The sequence below is a fragment of the Corvus cornix genome, chromosome 4 (assembly GCF_000738735.6).
Source record: "Corvus cornix cornix isolate S_Up_H32 chromosome 4, ASM73873v5, whole genome shotgun sequence".
In the NCBI taxonomy this organism is placed as follows: domain Eukaryota; kingdom Metazoa; phylum Chordata; class Aves; order Passeriformes; family Corvidae; genus Corvus; species Corvus cornix.
The window spans coordinates 62,377,115-62,394,347 of NC_046334.1; the positions used below are offsets into that span (position 1 = coordinate 62,377,115).

The window sequence follows — 17,233 nt, forward strand, 5'->3', positions numbered from 1 at the left end:
AATGGTGCTTTTACTAAAACTCAGTGTATTTTAAATATTCCATTTTACTCTTCAAATTATGGTAACTCTAAACTTAAAACACAGTACTGGTAAAAATTGGATTACTTTAAAAACTCTGTTAAGTGTATATTCTCTAGGTATATGCTACCAAAGTCTAAAGGAAGTCCTTGACTAAGCAACTGGGAGGAGAATTTTTGAAGTGTTAAATAAGCCTTGAAAGAAGAAACTACTTTTGCAGGTGCAAAAGGAACTTTTTCTTTGCTTCCACTGCTCCAGCAGGTTCACACCAAGGAAAGAATGTTTAAGTCAGTACTGACAGCTTGACTGGGAGCTGGGAAACCGGGACAGCTCCTTTTCTTCTCCAGTCCTTGAACACAGGAAAATATAAGCTGCTGACATTCACCAGCCCACTAGTTTAAAAAAAAAAAATCAGAAATAATAATTTCAGTTTCCTTGCTGCACATAACAATTTGGTTTCAGAAACTAATTTGATATTTAAATGAGTATGTGAAATGTTTAAATAATACAGCAAGGATATTTGAATCTTTTTACTTCTCGGGGACTACTAACGCAGAATATTGTTTTCCATATTTTAATTACAGTCTCCATTTCTAGCCAAGTACAGATTAGACAAAATTGCAATTAAAATGCCTTCTGGCTTCTTAAAAGTACGCATAATTACCTTCTAAAAAAAATTTAAAGATACTTGCAAACAGAAAAGTTTAAAAATTCAAATATATGTATGCATATATGTGTGTATGTACAGTGTATGTCCTGAACAGCCAATCCCCAAATTGCTGTTCGTTAACACTTAACACTAGATCTGTCTTACTGCTTCTCTCTGTACTTCCTTCTAATGTTAGTGTATCGGAGAGGAGAAAGCTTTTGGTGGCACAGCTTCCCAAACTGCTGTCCCAGGTGCCTGACGTCCCCTCCCAGGCTCGGCTGTGCAGGGCACAGAGGCACAGAGCAGCAGCAGCTGCCCCAGCACACGCACAGTGCTGCTGGCTGGTGAGCACGGCCGTGACACAAGGGTGGCTGCAAACACAAGGCTGGCAGGTGACAGGCTCAGCATCCTCCGTGCAAGGAAAGGGCAAGAAGGGAGGTATTCAGTGCATTCAAATACATACCAGGGGAAAAAAAAGGTATTCTGACATTTTGAATGTTTCTACAACTCCCTCATAGCATTGGGAGATCTGCCAGCTGCTGGAGATGCAAGTGCAAGCACAGACGTGGAATCTGTTTCACTCCCACAAACTGCACTGACATCCATGCGGGGAGAGCCAAGTTCTGCTCTGGGATACTCACGTGTGACGCCCTTTCCTGAGCCACATCTACAAGGCCTGGGCTCACTCGCAACTGCAAAAGGCCAAAAGAATTGAGAGCCAAATTCCACCCCCGCACATGTCCAGCAACCCCCGAGCGTGGGGCGTGCTGCAGATGTGCACCTGATGGCAGCTGTGGCTGCCAATGGGCTGAGAACAGATTGGGTTGCACTATCTAATTCAGCAAAATTTCACTCTTAATATTTAGTGCATGAGGTTTTAGGAAAAAGCTGTTAAAGCTGAATTGGATACTTTGAGTTATTTTTCTCAGCATGGGAAAAACACACTTAGTTGCTCCATATCCTTTTTGATTAGCCTAATCCTATGTCCAAGATTCCTCTGCTAAAAAGCCTGACCAGCTTATTGTGCCATCCAAAACACACCGACACCAAAAAACACAGCAGGGTTTTTCCTGTATGGTATATGCTGGGCATAAGAATGTCCTATAGCTGGAAGGTATTCTTTACACCAAAAATGTTTATGTTTTTACAGTGCCCTGGTTTCTCCAGCTGTAACAATTAGACGGCTGGATTTAATGTGCCTGTCCAGCACAAATCCATTTGCAAGGACTGTCCTCTGCTATTCCCTGAGTATTGCTGAGCTAACATCCACATCTCAGACAAAGTGTACAGTTAGAGATGATATCATTATGGGACAAATTAGGGTATAACTGGAATACACAGATAAGCTTTAGAGCACATAAATCCTTCTTCAGGTTTGAAACATAAGCTGCAAACATCAAAGTTGATTAGAAGTGAAACCTATTAGGCCGAGTGTAATTATTCTTAGTTGGATTTAAATGAATCAGGCTAACTGGCAAGAAAAAGCAGTTGATGTCCACGGAAAGGGGGTAGAAGAAGGGTGAGAAAGCTCTCACAAAAGGTATAGCAAGAGAGAAAATTCTATTATGATAATTTAATAATAAAATAATTTTTTGAGATGCTGATTTTTCAGTATCTACTACATTTAGGCTCCAAGCTCATGCTCAGACACTGGAAATGCATATAATTACTGAATACATGTAACAAAAGTTACTTGAAAGTTACTCCTGATACAGAAGACATCAATGAAGAAAAGAAATAGCCTGCATGAAAGACAAGTGTTTATGATTATTACCATTTATAATTACAACTAGCAGTGAACTACCAAATAAACAAAAGCTTGGGCCCAACACTAATACTGTCACCCTTGCTTATGTGTTGCCCACATGCTTATGCTGCCAGCAAATTTAGCCCAGAAGAATGGTCATACAAATCCCATTTAAACTAAACCACAAAAGTCAGAAAACTGTAACAATACAAGAGGATGGCAAATTTCAGCCTGGTACTTGCAAGACTAAATTAAAATAATTAAACTTTTACTTTTAATGTACATTGAGTGGATACTTGCACAACACATTGTTATTTATTATAATGTACATCTATTCCGTCCTTGCACTGGCTGGAAAAGATCAGACCCAGTCTTGTGCCATTTCTAATCACTTACTGTAACAGTGCTCTTTTAACCACTTCTCTGCTAGACAGAGTAGTGAACACATGGACTGTCTACACCACAGACCACTTACCTTGCAAATTAAATCTATAAAGCAACAAAGAAAAACATGGAATTAAGAGTCAAATCTGTCTCCCAAACTACTTACCAATTCTTCTGCAAAAGGTTCCCCAAACCAGCAGTATTTATGTAGTAATACAAATAATTTAGTTATTCTCTCCTTAAGGCTAAATAAGACTTTGTAAGAAAGTAGGAAAAAGCATAGAAAAAGAAAATTTGACATTAGTTCTCTCACCTTTGCCTTTCGAAGGACATGGCCTCGACATGGAGAATTGTTTGATGAAGGAGGTCGCTTCAGAGCTGCTGCACTGTTCACAGGGATGGAGCATTCAGTATCACTGGTATCACAGCTGGAGATTGGAGAGTTTTCCAAAGTTCGGTGCTTGAAAATTGGAGACTAATGAAGAGTGAAAAGCCTGTGTTGAGTTTCCTCCAAGCAGTCAGATGTGCAGTATTTTCTAGTTTAGATTCAGCACTACAAATCTTTTTTTAAACGAAACTATATTCATAATAATGATGGATAAATGAAAAACTGATTAGAACAAAAGAAAAAAACCAATGTGCATGACTGCTATGTGATGAAAATTGAAGTTTCTTTTCTGTTAAACAGTGATGGGTCTGATTAAACAACTGTGGATAATCCAGAGGAACTGATGTATTCCTCTCTTATGTGATGGCTGCTTCACACACAGATCTATAGCATAAGCTGGGACTGCCAAGCTCCACCGTGAATGTGGGAGATGTAGCCCTTGCAAAGTGTGACAGCAGCTGATAGGGGACCAGCACAAGCAGGTCTCCATCACTGCACGATGACTTGGTGCATTTAAATCTCCCTGGCCTGGAGCAGTAGCTCACTTCCCGCACTTCTATAACCACCGAGGACAACAAGATGTTGGCTTTTGCACGTTATCCCAGCACTTACTGCCTCTGATTCCCACGTCTACCTGATCCCTGCTGTTGTAGAAAATGTAAATAACACAGAAAGGCATTTAATACTGCTCTTATTTCTTGGGTGTAATAAACCATTATGAAACTCTCATTCTTATTCATTTTTGCTGGAGCTGAGAAGGCTGAGCACTCCATGAGCACAGCCCATGGTACTGGGACTTGCAAGTTTAATAGCTTTGCATACCTGTGGACTTGATGTTCCTGATTTGGGTTCAATAGCCAAGCCCAGTGTGATGCCACCAGCCAAGGCTTTCTTAAGGCTCTCCTTCACCTCAGTCAGTTCTAGCTCCAGGTTTACACGCTCAGCCTCCTTCTGTTTACATTCCTCTTCCAACTTCTTTAACTTGTCTTCAAGAATCACTTGGGTCTTCCTGCCTGTCATTCAGAGCAATTTTATTATTTCAATAAAAAGGTTAAATTGACACTTAAAGAAATTATTTTCTTTCTAAAAAGTAAGGAAACAAGGCCTCTAAATATCAGTGACATGAAACAAAAGTTAGGTACTTTACATAGAACACTTTTTTCATGTAAAAAAGCTTAGTGACATAAATCAAATGCCTTCTATCAAGTGTCATTCCTAGATATCTAGTCTGATTTCAAATTAGTGTTGTTTTTTTTATTTTTCTGTATCATAAAAATATAATTAGCTAGTCACAAAAAAATTATTCCCGTGTTCTGCTTATCTGAAATTCTCATCAGTGTAATTCCTTACATGTGTGTATACATACATACACATCTATAAAGTAAGTATATACACTGACACAGTATGTATTTTTATCTTACATATTTTGTATCTATATAGAAAGCAAATACAGACATTACACAGCATTGCTCAGCATCAAAACCAAGCCTTGTTTAGGGTGACATGTCTTCAGCACAGAATACAAAGCTGTTTGGATAATTAAGCCTAATTCTCAGGTGAGAATTCAGCACAAAAAAGCACCTCATACCAGCATTGACTTCAATGGCAGCACGCAGATCTTTTCTCTCTTTCCGGAGCTGGGCCAGCCTATTCCGGAGGGCTTCTTTTTTCTTTAGTAGCTCCTCCTCTTTGCTTTGTAATCTCTTTGCATCTGCCTCCACACGATTCTTGCCGTATTTGTACTGCTCTGCATCTGCATGTGTTAGATGGTTTCTTAAATTAGGGTTTAATCTAACAGTACAATGCTGAACTATTCCCTGAGAATAAACATGACATGAAGCATGTCATGGTTCCCCATGGCAGGGTTGTTGGAACTAGATGATCTTCAGGGCTCCCTTCCAACCCAAACCATTCTATAGTTCTACGGTTTGAGAAAAAGGTTTGCCATTCCTCTTCCACTGGCTCTTTCTCAAGGTCCATGATTTCTGCCGATTTCTGCCAAGTTCTGCAGCACAGCTACAACGATATGGGAGAGAGTTTGTTCTCTATATTTACATGTGGAAGATGAGAAATACCAGTTACCTTACAGAACACTGGTTCTGAAAAATAGCCTTGCCTTTCTCTGTAGTTCTGAAGATGGAAAATAGGCTCCTCTCCAGCTATGAACCCTTCATTTTTAATTGGAAGGGTCAGAGGAAAAAATACCTGCTTGGCCTTTTGGCTGGCTTTCATTCCTACTTCAAGTGCACATCTTTTCTGACCTGACATAAGAGATACAAAGATGTTCACACTTCTTTGATTCTTGACAGCTTTCTTTTTCTTTTTTAATTTCCCATACAAATGCTTTCATTTCATGGCTTACATTTGTGGTCTATTTCATATCACAGTGCCCTCTATAACTCTGCTCCAGTTGCAGACTCAAAGAAGATAGGTCAGCTAAGAGATCACTTTGTCTGTTGCATATCTGAAGGCAAACTCTATGATATGAAATCATTCCTGACAAAGAGTTGTTAAGCCAGTTTTGGTCAGTTAGAAGCTACTTTTGTCCTAAAGTCTAACACAAATTTTTCTTATTACCATTAAATCCACGACTTCTTAAGACTTCATTAGTAAGTCCACTTTTGAATAACACAGTGTTCTTACGTCTACACCAGCTTCTCATCCTCATTTTCCAACAGGAAGACACAATTCCTCTCTGCCCCAAATGTGAAGTCAGTATTCCCTTTTTTTCCCTGCTGTCCTCATGACTTTGCAGCCGTGAGTCCACATTTCTTATTTATCATTCTTCCATATGACACCCTTTTCTTGTGTGGTGTGGCAGGAGTTAAGTGACCAATCTATCTCCTATTCAAAGTCTTGGTGGCATCTCCTCCTCGGCCTCTCAGCCCCACAAGAACCACAGTGGTTCTTTACCTTGTCTACTAAGACAAGAGCTCTTTCGGCTACCCTCCTGACTCCACTCCCAAGTGAGGCAGCAGTGAGGACAGATACTTACTGGATGCAGTGCGTTTCACACAGGAAACTGTTTCAGGTTTCTTCGGCTGGCTATTTAAAGTTCTTGCTTTTCCGGCGATCCCATTAGTAGTCACAGGAGGCTTCTTGCCTTTAAACTGTTTGAAAACAAAAGTACAAATGGGCTCCAGCTATTCCTGTGCCACTGGCATTACTTTCACCCTTTCATCAAGGGCAGAGCTTGACAGAAAGCCGCTTGCTCTGAGAGCCTTAATAGAGCACATTGATTGAGCTGGAGACGGCGCTTCCTCCAGAGGTGCCTCTGGGAGCTGCCTGCTCAGTGGGAGCCGTGCCAGCAATCACAGGATAACAAGGGGATGAACTCCCCGTCTCTGGCAGCATCATGGTTTCCAAGGTGTTTAGATCTCTGGCATTTACAATATTAGGAAAGCCATTGCAAGGCAGAAAAAAATGTGCCTTTGAAAAATTTTTGCAGTTAGGATTCTTGAAACACAAGTTTGTCAGAGATAATTTCATACAGAAAACCCACCAGGGTTTGCCACACAAAAATTCAACACTTTCCTATTTACTGTATGTCCTTGCCATCCTTGTGGTGGATTTATTTTTTTTTTTAAACAATATAATTATGACATGTTCTTAAGTGCTAGGGGTTAACATATTGTTTACCCCTTATACAATTTCTAGCTACTAATTAAAAGCTTTTCTTACTTAAAAAACCCTCTCATAATGGCCAGACAGTCTCACAAGATTACCAGGAACAGAACATTTCATGTTCAAGGGGTTTCCATTTAGATGGCTCACTGCAATGAACTGAACCCAGGGAAGACAACCCTGTCCTGACTAATCATGGTGTTTCCATGGAGTATGCTCCAGCCAAGCACAGGGCATATGTGTGCCATGCTCTGTTCTCCTGCTTCCAAAAGTTTGCGAGGACTGAATTGAGAGTGCACTGAGAAGCTTGCTGCTGCAGTAATTTATTGCTCATGTCCACCTCCAATTCTGCAACTGTGCTGAATTCTAATATTCCAATATGAGGTTTCTGTAAGGGTTGAGTTAATGCACAGTATGACAGGTACCTTATACAAGGGAAACACTTATCTAACTGTTCCTTGTCAGATTAAATTGAAAACCATCCATCACTGTGATATATTCACAGGTTTATGCCAATGACCAGTTTTCAGAGACCAGCTAAGGGCTCTGAGAGGCTCCTGGCATAGCTGTGAGCAAGGCTTGCTCTGCTCCCCTGCTGGGTTGTGCCCATCTGCTACAAGGCTGAGCATACAGGACTTTGTAGATTCATGTTCAAGCTAAGGTACTAAAGCCTGAAGCCACCCTCAGAAAGCAGCAGACAGGGGCTTATTTTTTTTTTTATGGGGAAGAAAATAATAGGCAGTAATATAAAGATGGTATACATGAATATAAACAACATAATTTACTAAATATATAACATCAAGTTATTATATATATGCATATTCACAAAATATATAACCATAGTAAACATGATATATAGATTAGTACAATTCTAAAGAGCCAGATTTGCTGTCACCGTCAGGTCATATTTCACCTATCTTTTTTTCGAAGACATCTCTGCCTGAGGAGCCAGAAGGTAGCTAGACATTCATTCAGGTTAAGTGTGGAAGGTCCCATTTATTTTTTTCTTATTATTCACAATCGATAAATCATCAAGAACATGTGGGGAAAGCCTTTCCCAGGTACCACTACTTCCACACTGGAATTTACAACTTCGCAAACCTGCTTCATTTGCAGTGGGCTCATAACTAAACTCCAGGCACTTCAGTGCTAACACTAAGAGAATTTAATAGTCCCTTCAGATAACAACCAGATAAACAGAACAGCCAACAAATAAAAAGCTTTGTTAAGTATTAAATAGTACAGTACCTGCGAGCCAGATCCCCTCCCCACAGCAGAGGTATTAGTGACAGACTGAGCAGAAGACAGATTGGATGAGACAGGGTATTTGTAATGGTTAGAGGAGAGTTTGTCAGTAGATAACCTATTGGGTTTCCTGTCAGCTGGCGGATAGCGCGCAAAGATTTTTGGAGACGGCAAATTATCGTACAGGCCTGCGTTATCATAAAGCATTTCTTCTCCAATGTTCCTGCTACGAGAAGAAGGAAAGCCATCTTCTGGTTCCCACTGCAACACATACACCTCAGCAGTTAGTGAACAATACACCATGCAGAACCTCCTAAGTGAAATTAAAACATTAGTGATGCTTTGGACTGTAGTAAGCCCTTAGTGCTTAGCAAGCATACAATTACTACCTACACTTAAATTATTTAGGAAGTGGGGGTATTTATTTCCAGTGTGGAAAGCAAGCATTGCATTCCATGGCTCACAGCCTCAGCCCTGAGCATGTTCCATAGTATAAGCACACCTATTACCCTCGCTGTTTCATGGACTGCACCTTCAGCTGGTAGCTCTAGCACCAAGGGGGCACAGGCAAGACTGTGTTAACGGGGATACTCACATTTTACACAGATGAATCCATGGGATTATATCTGGTACATGAGTTGTTAAAAGTAATATGGCCTAGCAGCTATCAGAAACCAAGAGGGTTTTTTCTAGTTTGTTTTTCTAATTTCTTCAGGCTGCATGTCTTTCCCATGAATATCAGCTGCTGGTATGCTAGCACTACATTTTATTTGATGGAGATTTATTATTCTGAGCTACAAGAGCTGAAATAGCTCTTTTTTTTTTTTTTCAGTTTTTAGAAAAATGGAAAGTTCAACAATAGTACTCCAGTGATTCAGCTGATTAACCTTAAAAGAAACCAACCTGGGTTGCTAAATATCCTTCCTTAACCCATCCTGGCCATGGCAGTACACTGGTGAGCACATCCAAGAAGTACACAGAGACTGCTTCCACACGAGTGATCATGCACTGTTCCCAAGAGGGGATTTCTAACTTCTTTCTGACATTACTGACATATTGGAGGACTGAATATCCAGTCCATTTCACACTTTGAAACTCTTAATTTCTCTTGAGTTCGCCCTTAGTGAGACCTTTAGGCAACAGCATGAATTAAGACTGACATGGGCTGTAGCTCCCCTGTAAATGTTCCTGAGGACCATATATTGCTATTGGGTAGCATCCACTAAATGTTAAATCCTATAACACATCTGCCTATGATCAGCTCTGCAATTTATGAAGATGGAAATGACCACTGTGGTTCTTCTTTGGGACAAGCAGCACCTGCAGTCCTCAGGAACACAGCTGCAGGGACTGAGAAGTGTTTGGGTTTTGGTGTTTTTTCAACAGACATCAAAAATTAACTGAGTCCTTAATTTTGCCTGTTCCAGTGTGATCTAAAAAATACCTCCTCGAGTGAGTATTATATTCAAGGACTTGGCAACAAATCATCAATAGGCAACTGCTTTCCAAATGCACATTGGCTCACATGCAGGTTAATGTAAGCAATATGTCCCATGCCCATATATTCTATAGGTGTGAGAGGAGTTTGCAACCCCCAATCAAAAACATATGAGTTCATCTGGAAACTGTCCAGTGAGGATCTTTAGATAATACAATTTTCAGATGTCCACGCATTCAACACATGCAAACCATTTGTTCTGTGCACATTCAATTCTTACCGATCCATTTATGCAGGGAACATCATCATAATGAAGTGCCATTCCACTTGGACAGGCGTAGCCATTGGCAGTGCTTCCCCGGTACGGATTTGTAGATATAACTCGCCTGTTCATGAAACTGAAAAATGCAAAGTAAAAATAATAAAAACCAGCACTTACACTTAAGCCTAGATGATGATTCAGTGGTATATTCCCCATGCCCGATTATGTAGCCTGGAAGCACAGCGCTTCTCACTTTCTTCAGGGCAGTTTTTCTTTGCTACTCACACATTGCTGGTACAGCCAATAACACAACATATGTTCCTGTTCTCCATTCTTACAGTGGAGATACGACTGCCTGAAGGCCAGGAGGGTAACAGCTGTAACTGCTCAGTGGCATGTTTACATGGGAACCTGCTGATCTCTGTTATACACCAGCCTGCCAGGGTCCCAGAAACACTCCCTTGTCTGCACTGAGGAGAAGCAGGTGTTTCTGTGTGCATGTATGCTCAGGGGGATGCAAACTTAGGATATGAGAGAACCAAGAATCAAATCCAGCAAAAATTTGAAAAAACCCCATGGAATTTCAATGAAATCTAACTTATATCTATCAAATTTCCTGAATAATTACTTCCTCAAAACCTGGGAATTTTTCTATATCAGAACTTTTGGCTGGCTATGGTACTATGCTTCCCAACTCCCTCTGGGTAACTGTGCATGCAAATACTCTATATGCTCATTCTTGATCTGTTACACATGGTGGACCTGAGTCCTCTGGAAATTTCAAAAGGGATATACATATATATAATATATTTTAATTTCTTTCCCTTTATCCTGTCCCAATCAACACTGTTTTACTGGAATTCTGCACAGCACATGAGATATCAAGAACTAAATCAGGTTTGCAAAGATCTAACAATGCAGAAAAAAGCAGAGTCATGTCTGACAGCAACAATGACCCCGAGGGTGAGTTTTCCTTTGTAGCAACTGCTGGAATTGAATAAGGTATAGAGTGAGATCCCAAATAATTCCTTTCCTATAGTTTCAGGTGTACGTGAATGGGAAAACATGTTTTCCATCCCAAACAATGGCACTATTCAGAGTCTGTGCTGACATTCATAAAATATGATAAAGCACTGCTAAAGCAGAGAGGGTCTTCTGTAGCACTGGCAGCAGCTCAGGAATGCTGTGGTTTTAACAGTTGCTTTCTGTTGGCTTTGGAATAACACGGAGTCCATTGAATTTCTCATTCAAGAGGGAGAACTGAGGCTCACCTGAGCCACGGGAGACCTGGGCTCACAGGAGGGATGAACCTGCCCAGCTCGGTGTGAACCTTTCAGGGCGGTGTGAGGGGTGGAAAAACCATTAGAGAGAAGCTTTTCTTACTTCAAACAAACTAACCTCAAAAAGCCCAAGGAAAATTCCACGATAAAAATGTTTTCAACTTTATCTTAACTCATACCTTACTAGACATTATTAAAGGTCTGCATTTGTTTACTGTTCTTAAGGAAGAGCATTGCTCAAGTGTTTCTGGTTGGCCTGAAGAACTGTGTTTGGAGTTGTTGCTGTATTTTTTTCTAGTTAAGAGGCTCCAATTACAGTGATACACAATAACCATGTCTGAAAGCTGGGATATTCATTAGTGGCATCTCATGCACCTGTAGTAACTATTTCCACCACCAAAGGAAGGTAAGATTTATCTAAGTAGCTAGAAACAATTCATAATCATTATTTCAGTAATCCTCATTAATCATGTTTTCAGATGCATCCACGCAAGTTAATTGTATTTGGAAATTGCCAGAAGGAAAATGGAGAAACTTCCCTGGAAGCACTTCAGCTTTTCCTAGATACCTAATGATTTAGACGAAGGAAATGGATGGGGCTATTAATGAGGAGCCGATAGTTTTGAAAAGCATCAATCTTAGGAAGTGAATAACCAATAATCTAAAGTGACTGAGTGACAAACTAAGCTTTAATGATAGCTGCATCTAATTTGGAATAGTGATATTCATTCTATAAAGGGCAAATGTAGTATTTCATTAACATTTAAGTATCATTGTAATTTCTCTTCATTTTCTAGCAGTAGCTGAAAATCAGCAGACAGCTACTCTGTTGCTTATCAGCAAGCCCTTACAGGCTCTTAAAGACACCCAATGAATTTTAACTATTTCTTAACAGGGAAATTCTGCTATTTTGCAAGTTGCTTGATGTTCCTTTCTAACATGTGGTCTAGTTGCATATGTTTTTTCACTTGGCTCCAATTAGTACCATATTTGTGCAGAAAAGGAAAGGCACGCAGAATTCAGGGGGAAAAGGTTACCACTCTACTTCTCTTAAACGTGGTTATTGCTAGATACTGACTGAAGCAAAAATATATGTCAACACAGGCTAAGCCTTTTGAGTCCTATTAACTTTTAAACAAATATTAACGTAAGTCTGCATGCTAAGTGCATTTTAATTCTATCAAAATTTGGTTTCCACAAAACTGGGCTTGTGGTAACACTGAACCACTTTGATTTCTATCAGAAGTCATTCAAACCAGACTCTGATTGAAGCTGGGCATTTTCCCTTGTTAACTTCTCTTGGCACCTAGCTAATGGCACTAGGATCTTCTTCTGGAAAACTCCAAAACTTTTTTCTTTTTTTTTTTTCTTCATTTTCTATTTGTTTAAAGTCATGATGGGCAGATGGAGTGTGATTCTCTAATGTATTAAGTCACACAAATTCCAAATTAGTCTGGGGAGTGTCATCTTGCAGCGGGATGAGGGATGATGCCTTTGCCAGCTGTCTTCTTAGGCCACCCACTTTCTGACCGCAGGGAACAACTGCAGCAGGGCAACCCCCCTGTCCCAACTGTTTCTTCACTCCCATTTCTAAAAAACTCATCTAACCAAGGAAAAATGATGGTCTTTTCCCAACAAAGACTTATTTAATGCCTAAAATGATTTGAACATGTAAATCACTGTATATGCTAAGTATGCATTACTCCTTTTAGCACAGGATCAGCAATGGGGAATTCACTGTACTGATTTGCAATTTAAGCAGCTTCCATGCTGCACCCTCGAGACACCTTTCCCAATTTCCACCTCCTGTATTAAACACCAGAAATTAACTGGACTGAGGTGAGCTTGATAAAATTTTTAATTAATCAGAACTTGAGAAGGAAACACTGATTATGTGTCTACGCAAGACTTATATTTGCTATACACTGTGAGTGTGCAGCATATATTGATCAATAATATGCTGTATATTTCCCTATATGTACAGCAAATGCAGACAATAAATGTGAATTACATAGCTGCATATTTCAGAATATTTGTTCTCTTCCAGGGATAGTTCTAAGATTTTAAGCAAAATAAAATATTAAAATATAGCATTTGGTAAGGGCACTTACTGAAAAAATTGGTAAAGATTTGAGTAAAGTTGCATAGTGCCGTGCATCTTTTACAGAATTTAGCAGGATTCCAGCACAATAATCATGAACACATCTAACATGCTGCAATGCTGAAACACTTCAGGAGTTCAATATCTGGCAAAGGGGGAAGCAGATTTGGATAAGCTGTGCTGGCAGTGGAGCTAATATATGGATATAAATTCTCAGAGCACTGGAAACGGCCGGGTAGCTGAATGCCTCTCACCAGAAGGTCTGTTTCGCAGCCTGGATCACGCTTGCCGTCATTTCCACGTCGATGTAGTCGTAGTGCAGAGCTCCAGGATCTGTTGAAGACCCCGTTTCTGCCAGTAAAATTCCTATCCATCTGCCCATGTCTTCAGAGGAGGAGGCCTGCAAGGAGAGGGCAAGAACGTGGGTCAGGTCTTTGCTCTGCCACTGGGCTGAGCATTATTGCAAAAACATGCATTCTTCTTGGTTGACAAATTGCTACCACATTGTACAAGAGGCTCTGGTTTCACTCTGCTGAACTCCTAAAAACCCCAGGATTTCATATTAAATCTGCTTTGCTAGAAGGAGGGCACTTTAAGTAAGCTATGTGTACATCAGTTATGATGTTACACAAAGTGGGCAATCCACAAAAAAGAAGAAAAAATAATCGTTTAAGGCTTGTTTTAGACTTCAGAATATTGAAAGCTTTAACATAATTATTTTCCTATGTTAGGCTGGGGGATTTTTAGATAGCATGACTCCTGAGAAGAAAGTGTTACTGCTAAACAGGAACAAGAGGGAAGAGGGAATGAAATAGTGAGGAGATTTTAACATTGCTTTTTGAAAAATTTTACTAAATTTGTCTAGATGATGGTATTCATTTTTCTGATGACATAAGTAAAAGCATTAATAATTGCTTCAAGTCACCAATTCAAAAGTGACAAGTAGTGAAACAAATAATGGATAAAAGTAGCAGGGGAAAGACAACAATTTGTCATTAACAAATTTAGCAGTTTCTAAATTTCTTATTTTTATTTCATTGTTTTTCACAGTTCTTTGACATTTTTTCTGGATTTTCAAGTTCTTTGAACTGCTATCATATAACAGGTATGGTTACAAGGACAGGAGACACAACCTGTAGTCAGAAACCCAAAGCAGTCAAAGTGCCTGTCCTGCCACTGAAAGCAAAAGGTTGCCTCCTGCTATATCCTCATTATAGTTGGCTTTAAGTGTATTCTCATTTAAGGTTTTAAAATACAATGAATAAATAAATATGATGAATATCCTGACCCACCTAACACAGAGGAAGATGTGTGCCTGTGAGGAGTGTCAAGAGAACACCAGACTGCTGGCACACTGCATTTTCTTAAATGCACAACTGTATTAATACAGACACAGACTGAGCAAAAAGAGTTCACATAAATAGCAGACAAATGAAAGTTAAGAGTTTTAGAGCTCCCATCTACAGTAATCCATTATTTAATTATTGCAAAGTTATTTACCCAAAGTACTTATATCACTGATACAAAAGTGTGCCTAGAGAAGGAACAGGGATATTTTAATACCAAGGTAAGACGAACATCAGTGCAGAGAAAAGTATTTTACTGAGAAGATTTCTGAACTACATTTAATCTCAGTTCTTTCTTTGCCTACAATATTTAATATTTATTTTCTCCTTCCAATATTTTTCAGCTCTGCAATAATATCATTCCAAAGATTTTTTTTTTTTTTGAATGGACAGACACAGGTTGTATGCAAGTGCTTCTCTAAGTCAGCTTGTGGGAGTTCCTACAAGTCACAGCTATTGTACCTCAAGCACAGCGACCTCCTGCCCATTCCGGAGCAGGCGGAAGGTCAGGGGGTGCTTCGAATCCAGTCCCAAGATGACTTCACAGCCACGGAGAGGGATAGAAACAATGTGTGTCTTCAGATCTGTCCTGTCCTTGTGGAAAATGAGTTTATTGTCCTTCACTCTGCACCAGCGCTCACGCCAGCGGTTATTAGAGAGCACGTTGAGATATCCTGCAATAAAATGAAATGTGAGATATTTTACTCCTGACTTCTTCTGAAAATGAAAAAAAAAAGAAATTTACTTCTCAGTGTAATGCTAGCCCTTACATAACTTGTTCCTCTTCTAATAGAAAGTCCAGATGGATTTTAGGAAGACAAGTAAATGACCCTGTCCCACTTCTTCTAACGAAAACTTTCACCGTGCCAATAACCTAGAAAAAGTATATAAATATGTGATCCAGCTCATGTGCAAATGGCTGTTCTGTGTCAGTCTCTGCAGCAGCTGGACATGCAGGAGCACACGGGTCCCCAGGACTTCAGTAAGAATGGGAGAGGGACACTGAAAAAAACCAGTACATACACAGCTAATTTGCACACTCTGCCTCTCTCTGGGTAATGACTGATAACTGTGGCTGACCAAATTTTTCTGGGAAAATCACAGCTCATATTAATATTAATTAGGTATTGAAATATCTTCTGTAACATCCAAAAGCAGTGTTTAAAAGACCTACTAAGTTTTGATGCTCTATGTTGTAATCTCACTTAGAAAGAAGAATGCGCATCTGGTTTGCAACACTTGTAAACCAGACTGAAAAGAAGGCAACCTTTGTTACCTATCCAAATAAAACCAAAAATTTTTAAAATCCAAGAAGTAAATACGATACAGTACCCTTACATATTAAAAAGCCATTAACAGATTGTCTTTTAAACCCACCCACTTTTCTTACCATGCTCTATATCAATATAGTGTCTAGGCATATAACATGATTAACCACGCAGTGTTTTGTGGTTTTCCTTCTCTGCACCAGAGGAACAATCATTCCAGACTCAAACCTTACAATCAAAGCAATGCCCATTTTTCCTGCCTCAGTACAGTTTGGGAATTGAAAAAAAAACCCAACCCAAAACCTTTTACTTTTTGCTTCCATGTTACAAACGGTACATGAATTCAGCATGTTGCTGCTTCCAAACAGGCTATGATGAGGGAAAGAAATGATATCTTGCAAAAGCCAGAAGTGAGGTTAAAAAATCGTCTTCTATCTCAGACATGATTTTCATTTAATCCTGTTGGAGAGATCTGTCTTTGGTTTTCATTAAAACTATGACTTATTGTTCATTTTTCTGGGTTTTCCTTCCAACATTATGGTTCCAATGTCAGAGTGTGATCCAACAGGATGTAGCAGATCAGAATTGTGCACATCTTGGAAGGTGCTATAAAAAATGAGGATGTGCTTAATCCTCTGGTTTTGGCTCCTTGTGATAATCACACTCTTCAGCTCTTCTCCCTCCTCCTGTAACAAAACCCTGTATCACTGTGCATTACATTACAATCCCTAGAAATGAAAAAAAACTTCCCATGCAAGCCAGATATGGCTTGTTTTGGAGTGAGAGTCCTTTACTTCAGACAGTTTTTCCCCTCTGCTCCCAGTGCACCTCTCAGAAAAGTTCTTTCAGAATTTTCTGCTTCAGAGTCGAACTACGCAGGATCCCACTTCTCCCTCCACATATCTCTACTTAAACCTTCACAACCTGACATGACCAAAATGCCTCGAGTGAGTTCCCCTTCAGGGCATTAGCACTGCAGCCCAGTCCAGGCAGTTTAGGACCAGTGATGTTGTAGGGAAGAGCTTTGCCATGACTCCAAGCACAGGTGGGTTTTAGTTTCCACTCTAGCTGGGTGACACTTGCAGCCCTGCTGGTATCTTCTCTTTGTTCATGGGAGGTAGAGGCTTCTAAAGTGTAAAAACCTTCAACTATGGAGCAGCCTCCCAGAGGGCACTGAACTGAGCCAAATTTCTGGTGGTGAGAAACTGCTTCTGCAAAGATTTCCTGCAATGACCAAAGCTTAGACATTTATATATTTTCCTTTAAAATCTGCAAGTGGTGTTGAGTAGAGCCAAATGCAGGCAAATAGTAATGGCTGTATCTGTATTTATGTCCATATCCAAACTAATGCTAGAAATATGAGGAATTAGACTGTACAGCTGTGGTTGACTTCCCATATTATATGGAGTAATCAGTGGAGTATGAGCGCCCGGAAGTTTGAGCCCTTATGGAGGCCAGATGCTTTGGACAATGCTAGCTGGAC

The 17,233-nt window shown here is 39.9% G+C and overlaps 1 protein-coding gene across 5 annotated transcripts in view; it reads right to left on the minus strand.

Annotated features, from left to right (window-relative positions):
- AFAP1 (actin filament associated protein 1) overlaps nt 1-17,233 on the minus strand; it is a 114,849-nt gene that overhangs the window by 5,222 nt on the left and 92,394 nt on the right. For 2 of the 5 annotated variants that reach the window (XM_039550923.1, XM_039550921.1), the window contains 9 exons: nt 14,945-15,156; nt 13,391-13,536; nt 9,774-9,891; nt 8,059-8,316; nt 6,182-6,296; nt 4,775-4,939; nt 4,009-4,199; nt 3,112-3,273; nt 1,309-1,359 (listed from right to left, as the gene is read on the minus strand). In XM_039550923.1, coding sequence (XP_039406857.1) covers nt 1,309-1,359; nt 3,112-3,273; nt 4,009-4,199; nt 4,775-4,939; nt 6,182-6,296; nt 8,059-8,316; nt 9,774-9,891; nt 13,391-13,536; nt 14,945-15,156 — 1,418 coding nt within the window. The remainder of the gene's footprint in view (nt 1-1,308; nt 1,360-3,111; nt 3,274-4,008; nt 4,200-4,774; nt 4,940-6,181; nt 6,297-8,058; nt 8,317-9,773; nt 9,892-13,390; nt 13,537-14,944; nt 15,157-17,233) is intronic. The other 3 variants (XM_039550922.1, XM_039550924.1, XM_039550926.1) reach the window with 3 other exon arrangements.